This window comes from Nelumbo lutea, chromosome 1 (assembly GCF_056320005.1).
Source record: "Nelumbo lutea isolate HS-2025 chromosome 1, American lotus-T2T, whole genome shotgun sequence".
NCBI classification, from domain to species: Eukaryota; Viridiplantae; Streptophyta; class Magnoliopsida; order Proteales; family Nelumbonaceae; genus Nelumbo; species Nelumbo lutea.
The window spans coordinates 131367613-131376482 of record NC_142684.1 but is presented as its reverse complement, the minus strand read 5'-3'; the positions used below and the strand labels follow the sequence as shown (position 1 = coordinate 131376482).

Below are 8870 nucleotides of genomic sequence, written 5' to 3'. Positions count from 1 at the left end.
ATGAGAAAAAAACAGTAAAGGTATCTTAACCAATTTTCAAATAATAAAAATACACTTACTCAATTAGGTGTAGTTGAAGAAATTTATTCTATTATTAAGACTTTATCGTGAAGATTCTGATCTACTGTATCCCACATGAGACTAATAATATGGCAGAAAAATTTTGATTCGTTTTTTCTCGTGTTTCGTGGCCGTCCGATCAGTACAGTTTCTATGTTGATGTCAATGCAAATATCTCCCAAAGGCAAAGAGTCGGTGTGTTGGACGGTCCTGATTGATGGGCATTTCAGTAAAATTAACATTATTGGTCCACTAAGACCCCGCCTATTTCCTACAGCCTACGGACTACGGTAAGGGACAGAGGGTAAGAAAAAACGCTGCGGCTTCGAAAGCTCGTTGCCTCCTCTTTCGTCTGTTCTCTGCTGTGTTCAAACACTCTCTTCCCCCCTTCTCTCTCGGAGCTGCTTCTGGCTCTTGCTGCTGCTTCTTAGTTCTTACTACTTTGTAAAACTACAGTGAATTAAAGAAAACATTGAAACAAGTAAAAACCCTTCTTTTCCTTTTCTTTATTATCCCGTTTTTTCACTCTCTCAAGATCTCCATAAATCTCTATGATTTTTTCCCTCATTGTTCTTGATAAATTCCTCTTTTGTGTTCGACCTTCTTAAGCTGCAATGGCTGATGGGTCCGAGGAGGCGAACGATATCGAGAAGCTGTACGAGTACGGCGAGCGACTTAACGAAGCCAAGGATAAGTCCCAGGTTAACTTTAAACTTTTGCTTTTCTCTCTCTCTCTCTCTATGTCTGTCTATCTGTCTGCTTACTTTTCTTTGTTTCGGGGTATTAATGGTGCTGTAATCAATTCAGTTTGCTGTTAATTATGTTTGTTTATGGAAATTTTGATTTTTTTTTTTCTGTTTTGGGTCTGGAATTGAGGCAGAATGTTAAGGATTACGAGGGTATAATTAGAGCAGCCAAGGGCAGCGTAAAAGCGAAACAGTTGGCAGCACAGCTTATTCCCAGGTTCTTCAAGTTCTTCCCCAGCCTCTCGAGTCAAGCCGTCGAAGCCCATTTCGATTTGTGTGAAGAGGAGGAACTTGGTGTGAGTAATAAGCTTTCTATTTAGTCTCTACGTTGTTTTTCCCTGTAATGAATATTTGTGTATGTTTTAATGGTTTACTTGATGGGTTTGTTTTAGCGTGGATATGATATTAGTCACATGGTCACACTGGAGTGATTTGTAGTTAATGCATCACATTTGACCACAACCATGTAACTCAACTAAGTTGCGGAACGTGGAGAAATATTGTCTCACTTGGTTCACATAGAGCTGGCGGTAGAGTTCTAGTTGAAGCTGAAAAAATTTCAAGTTGCAGAGTGACATCACATACTTTTTTGGGTTTGTATTTGAAGTGGAGTTTTAGTTGGACCTAACAGAATTTCAAGTTGTGGATGTAGCAGTACAGGCATAGTGCTAGTGGGCAGTTGGAAGTTGGATATGCTTTATGCATTTAAGTTACATTGCTTCCTGTACTTGAGGTGCTCAGATGGGTAGGCTAGTTTTTAGAGGTTGGAAAATTGCATAGAGTCACCGGCTGGTCAATTTTCTTTTGATATGATCATTTGTGGTTTGCAGATCTTAGATTAGGTGTTAAAGTTTTATGGCTTACTAGGTGATTGATATGGTCTGTGATGCTTCAAGGATGAAAACTGCTGTTATATCAGGTTGATCTGTGGCTGATCTCTGTTAGATAGTGGGAGACTGGGAATTTGATTGCAAATCTTCACTAAGCATTGCTCATAATTTCTTTAGGGCTTGTGGTTATGACCAGTGGTGTAAAGCTAGATTTTTCTCACATTTCCAGTTGACATTGTGCTGAAGTTGCTATTCTTTGTTTTTAACATAGCAGTGCCATGTAGAGGGCTATTTCTGGGTTCAGTGGTAAAATCTTGGACTGACAAGCGTGAGGATGCTAGTCCAAACCTGAGAGCAGCCATTTTGTGCAAGAAAATGTCAAAAGTTAGTCCATAACTCCATATCCAGTCCACCTCTCCAGAGTTATTTTACCTGGATAAAGCAAGGAAATAGCTGTTAGTATTGGATATGAAATTTACACTATAACTTGAAGCATCTGATATGACATGCCACCCTTGTACGGGTATCCAGGTATCATAGCTCCCAAGACCCCAGATAGCAGGAACCAACATTGGGTAATCACTTGTTATGGGCCCAGGAATAAGATCTCGTCACGGGTCGGTCCACAGGGAAAACCTCCTGTTTTCCCTTGTTCCTCCCTGCTCTTGATGAACCTATCTTGGCGCCCTAATGATGATTTGTCCAAGAGATCACCTAACTCTTCTTGCTCTCTTTCTTGACTGAAACTTTCGATATGTTTATTGAATAATATCAGCTCCTTAAATAGGAGATTACACGAGGTAGAATCCTACTTTTAGGAAGACTCCTTGCTAATCTACTACTCTATCCTATTAAACTGATAAGATAAGACTGAACTGATAAGATAAGATAAGACTTCCTTAATCTATCCTACTGAACTGATAAGATAAGATAAGAACTGTAATTAGATAAGATAAGGCTCCCTTAATCTATCCTACTGAACTGATAAGATAAGAAAACTGAATAGATAAGACTCCTACTAATCCCTGCTACTGAAAGCAGATAAGGTAAGAATACTGAATAGATAAGATAGGATGAGAACACTAAATTGTTGCTGCTGAGAACACTAAATTACTGCTGCTGCTGCTGCTGCCGGCTCCCACATCATCACTCTTATGGCAGTTGTATGTAGTTTGCTTGGTGGTGTGAAGCAGGCCATTTTTTATTTTAATCTTTGAAGCAGGCATGGTGTCAGCTTCCATGTACAAGAAATCTTACAAGTATCGCTGGTCACTAGTACCATTAAAAGCTTTGAAAAAAAAGACATACAAGCAACTGTCATTAAAAATATTATCTCAGTTGTCCCAAGTAGTGAAGACATTGATTAAACGATGGCCTTTAAGTTAGTGATTTTGGTCTGTTCCATGCAATCGAAGATGCTGGACTGAAAAAGATAAGCTTCAGATCTATGCTCTAAGCTTGAAAGTTAGGAACTCTAAATCTCTGGTTCTTCCTACACTCTTGAAGCACTGCAATTAGGATCAAGGGAAAGGTGACTTATGATTTGCAAACTCAATATTTTAGGCCTTCTAGGCAGAAGTGGGAAGCTAACTTGCACTATCATGCTGGCTTTTGGGTGTTCCATGATGCTTATAGTGTTTCTTTTTTCATTTTTCTGGTTATAGTTTTAAGATGATGATATTTGTCATTACCATAAAACATATAGGGTTTTGCAGAAGTCTGCCATGGAGCATGAGGCTGGGGGACAGTTAAAATAATCTCTGTGCATGTGAACTGCATTTAAGTGGTGGCTTCTGGTTGTTCAATAATGATGAGGTTAGGTTGGAGATTGTACAGAAAATTGAAGCCACAGTTTCAAATTCTGAAATGGTTGACTTGGGGTTCTATGCATATTAGGATTTTAAGTTGATGGGGAAGGTACATTTAAAGGGAGTTTGGGGTCTGAAACAGGTTTCAATTTCTGATATTCTGTCATTGGGGCTCTAATTTCCTTGAGGTTATGTCAGGAATCAAGAAGACTCTAGGATTGGGTTCAGACTTCAGAGTTGCAAGTAGCAGACAGCATTAGAAGTGGCAGATTTTGCCCCTACTTTTGTTGATTTAGAGTCAGGTGGAATGGTGGATAGCCCTTGAATTATTTTGATGGAGCAGATTTTGATTGGTTTCTTTAATAGAGATGGTGAAGTAATTTTTAGAGTTTGCTGTAAGGAGTAGCAGAGGAGAAGGAGGAAGATGAGTATTTACTATGGTATGCAACAGCATAGCCCATCTAGCTGTTGATGAATTTGCTTGAGCTGTTGCAGCAATAGTCACTGAGGGGTTGGGGAGGCTGAAGATAACAATTTGGATTATTGTGAAGCCTAATAGGTGTAATGGGTGCAAATAGAGATCTTTGAAAGCTAGTTGGTTGAGCCTTCTGAAGAGAAACGAAAGGGAGGCGCCAGTGAGAAAGAGAGAGAGAGCATGGTTTTAATTCAAATGAGTCATCCTGTTTTTTTCTTTTTCTTTCAAAAAAAAAAAAATCAAATGAGACATCCTATGTTTCAGATAATGTGATTGATCTGGATGTGGTGAAAGAGCAGACATCGAGGAGGTTGCTCATAATGAAGTTGAGCAAATAGCAGAGATGAACAAGAAATTAACTTTTCAATGGGATTGCAGAATCAGGTCATTGACTATTTTCACAGTGAACAAAGGGTCTATGAGATGAGTGAGAGAGGGATTGATAATTGATGTTAATAGAGTAACTAAATAAACCGTCTCTACTTAACAAAGAAAAAACTAAATAAACCTTTATTTGGAAGGGTTTGGTTCCCTCCTCCAGTTGAACTGTAAGGGGCATTGATGTCAGGCATAATCCTTCTTATATATGTTATATGGTTTAAAATGTCCCAAATTTCCCTAATATTTCCACAACATATTTCCATTTCCATGGGTGGCGACACAAAATTTTACCCGAATCAACATTTCCCCAATGAACACTACCTGCACTATGTGGAGTACAAGAGATAGTTTCTATGACATATTTCCATTTCCACTTCCATGGGTAGCGACATGAAATTTTACTAGAATCGACATATTCCCTAGTAAAACACTACCAGTATTATTTGGAGTCCAAGAGATAGTATTATAACATAAGTTGGTGACAATATTGTAGATATATGAAGTAACAATGTTATTGTCTACCTAACTTACATGATTACCACTTCGAGTTAGCTCAATATTCATTTCAAACAAGAAGTTAAATATTAGTTTATTGTTTGTGTAATAGATAATAAGGTTGATCTATTGCAACCATTTACATTTTCTAATTTTTAAAACTTTGCTTTAACTCATTCTATCATGAAGCTCTAAATCTTAAGGTTTACAGGTTACGTGCAGAACGTATTCTTTTGTCTATAACCTTAGTTTCTTAGCTCTGTTTAATGATTTAGAACAAGATAATAATATAAAAAGGTGTGCCTATACTTCTTTTATCATTTCATAAAATATCATTTTATATTTTGCATATTTTACAATGTTTCCACCATGTCTATAATTTTTACATATGATATTTCCAACATTTCCGACATGTTTCTTATATTTGGGTGACAGACATTTCCACCGACATCGACATTTTAAACCTTATTAATATGTAGGAGGAAATGCTGTAGAGGAAACTGGTCTATGGAATGAGGGTCGAGTACATCGAGTTTGGCGAGAGGGGGTGGGAAGGCAGGGGATTGACATAATAGGTCTTTCTGTTGATGCTTCCTTTGGTGATCTCTAATTACTTTCATCCTTGTAGGACTTGAAGCTTTCTATTGCATTGTCTTGCCAAAGTTTGCTCTTGAATCTTGAGAGATCCTTTGGGCTGTGGAGGGGCTAGTAGGATGTGGTTGTGCGAGTTCTGTCTTCTTGATGCTTTTGGGGTGTGAGCTTTGGGTGTGGTGTATTGTTTTAGATAATATAAATGCTATATTTGTCTTGGAATCTCTCTCTCTCTCTTTCTCTGTGATTGGTTTCAAGTTAATAGATTTTATGAATAAGGACAATGGAGAGATGTACAAGGGGATAAATACAAGTAAAAAAAAAAAAAAAAAACAGAATTTAATACAGTCCAGAGGCTGTGAGACTACTTCCTCCTCATACACCAATAAGAAGGATAATACAAAAACTCCCTGATATGGTAAACAGATCTCCAATGCAACTCCACCTTTAGCTAAAGAGCTGGCTAAGCTGTTGGCCAGACCTAAGAATCCAGCATAATGAGATATTTTATTTGGCTACTAGAGATTTGTTCTCTCTGGTACAATACTAATGATCTAGGAACCGTCACTGGTCACCCCTATCTCTTAACCAGCCAATTTCTTCCTGGGAGTTACCTACTTTCTTCTACCTCCACTCTAGAATAACCAAGGGTGATAACCATAAGAAGTTCCCTTAGAAGAGAAAAAAACTCAACAGTAGTAGAACTGTTCTATCCCACCGGCCCAAAATACACCTTAGAATTTTTTTTTTTGAGAAAAATTTGTCCATATTTCATTAGAAAAGGAAAAAGTACATGAGAAGATGTACAAAGCAAGGGGAAAACCCCAAAGGATTACAGAGGAGGAAGTCTATCACTATACAAAAACTCTAATAGCACACCACATTTGGCTAGACCATCTGCTATGTGGTTTTAGTTCCCTGGGAATCCTTGTCAGTCTTGTGTTTAAGCAGTCCAGGGAGTCCCTAGCCTCTGCCAGGTAGTGGCTTATGTACCAAAAGAAAACTTAAGCCCCCTCAAAAAATCTACTGTCAAAAATGAAGAAGATAAAATATCACTTTTAAATACAAAATGTATGGATAACCAGCTTCTCATGTCCTCAGTCCTCTACAGCTATATTAGTCACCAAAGGTTCTGGTGATGCTTTCTGTTTGAAAATTCTTAAGTTTCTTTCTGACCAGATGGCCCACAAGACTGCTGAAGGAACAACTGACCAGAACACTCTCCCTTTCCTTGATAAGCCCTGTACGCCCCATTCTTGCAAAAGGTCTTTGACTGAGAAGGTACAGCACCACTGCATATTAAGAACCCTAAAGAAGTGTCTCCACACAGATGAGCTAAAGCTGCAGTGTAAGAACAAATGGCTGACTGACTCATCCTCCCTGCTGCACAGTACACATGATCTGTCTTGGACAGGGTACCCCTTCCTCATGAGCATTTCTTTAGTCAAACACTTCTCTAGGGCTACCACCAATGTGAAGAATTTCACTTTAGACGGTGTGGCTGAACCCCATATGGCCTTGCTGGGAAACAAGGGTTCCTTGGGGCTCCAACCAAACTTCTGTAAAAAAATTGACTGTGAAAACCCCTGTTGAAGTCCACTTCCAAAGTCTGGAATCCTGAATCTGCCAAAATTTGATTCTGCATTAGAGTTAACAGTTCAGAAATTTGATTAATCTCCCAATCATTGAAACTCTTAAAGGAGGGGGTTCAGCAGATTGAACTGTCACTCATCCCATAGCAGTCTGCCACCCAAGCCAGTTTGTTATCCACCATGTTAAACAGAGAGGGAAACCGGTCTTTTAAGGCAAAATCACCACACCAAGAGTCCAACCAAAATCTCATCTCCCTCCCATCCCCGATTTTGAAAAGCAGCTCCTCACTAAAACTATTGAAGACTTTTGAAATGCCCTTCTGCAAGCTGCAACCATAGGATGAAAGGGACATTTCTGCATCCCAACCATTGCTACACAAACCATATTTCTCAGCAATGACCTTCCTCCATAGGTTGTTTGGTTCCATTGCAAATCTGCAGAACCATCTGCCCAATACCTCAAGGACCATATTTCCTAAATTCTTGTCCAATAACTGAAGGACCATGGTTGCCCAAGTATAGTGGTACAAGTCAGGTATCTGAACTGAAGAATTTAAACAAACATTGGGTCCAGGCCCATTCAAATTTTAATGAATGCTCAACTTGAGGCCACCTAAGTTGCAGCCCTACTCAACCCAGGGAGCACCCATCAAAGTTTAACTTGATGGATCCAAGAGATGGGAGAGTCTAGATCTAGATATGAGAGTACTAGTAAAAAAATTTAGATGAGAGTCTCTCTCTAAGTGTATGAGAAAGCTAGAAAAGAAGATCCCCTCACATTGCCATTACTTATCAGTGGTAAAATCCTAGAACTTCTTTATAGTTTGAACTAGTGTTTTAAAACCTGAACCGGTGGACCACCTGGTTTTCTTCCCAGGTGAGTTCACTGTTTCTGCTGTCCCGGTTGAATGGGTCACTATTTTATTAATACAACAGATCTGGATCATCAGACTAGAATATTAGGTTAGATTTATCTTATGCACATGTATAACCAAATATTAGGTTATATAACCAAATATTACTATATTAGAGAATGAAAGAGAAAAAGTGAGATGCAACTAAGCTTTGGTTGTTGTGGACTTGCCATCACTGCTTGGTGGTAGCCCGCCTCTCTCTCTCTCTCTCTCTCTCTCCTTGTCAATTGGATCTTTTGATTTGACTGGTTGATTTGATAAAGTTCTAATATTTAAATCTTGTTTAGAATATTTGACGCTTTGATTGACTTATTGGTTGAATACAGTCTAATATTTAAATAGCATGATTTGTGAACCATAGACCGAGTTAAATGGTTCAGTTCAGTGGTCTAACTGTCTTGGATGAATGAGTTTTGACCAGTGTTTAGAAAACCGACCAGACCGGTCGGTGGACTGTTGAACTGTGAGTCCGTGATCCAGGACCTTGGCCGGTTTGGTCATACCCCAATAACCACACTTGATAAAAAACTGGCGAAAACTGGCTGTCTGGCCGGTTTGACCAGAAAACTGGTCCCGGTTTTGTGAAACCACCTGGGTCCTTAACAATTGAAATTTTAAAATGTTTTTAGTAAGACTTGAACCCATGATCTCTAATTTCTATATATTGCTCAATTACCATTAGTTCACCTCTTTACTTGTGATAATTAATTGCTCTTTAATGTACACATTACTTTATTATACACATATTTTAAAGAAAATGTAAATTAAGAGACTTGAACCCTAGTCATTTGCTTTATTATACACATATTACTTTATTATATGACCCCGTAATATATATACGTATATGCCATGCCATCACAGTTCGACCCCGGTTGAAACTCTGACCGTGAACCTCTCCCTTCTCTGGTTTTATGCGCGGTCCGGTTTTCTGAACCTTGGTTTCGATCAAGTGAATGTTTTTTTTTTTGGCTTATTTAC

The 8870-nt window shown here is 38.6% G+C and overlaps 1 protein-coding gene across 1 annotated transcript in view; it reads left to right on the top strand.

Annotated features, from left to right (window-relative positions):
• The first annotated feature begins 328 nt into the window (after window positions 1-328).
• LOC148877599 (apoptosis inhibitor 5-like protein API5) overlaps window positions 329-8870 on the top strand; it is a 29040-nt gene continuing 20498 nt past the window's right edge. The window contains exons 1-3 of the mRNA XM_088942206.1: window positions 329-541; window positions 670-761; window positions 941-1102. Coding sequence (XP_088798332.1) covers window positions 675-761; window positions 941-1102 — 249 coding nt within the window. The 5' untranslated portion in view covers window positions 329-541; window positions 670-674. The remainder of the gene's footprint in view (window positions 542-669; window positions 762-940; window positions 1103-8870) is intronic.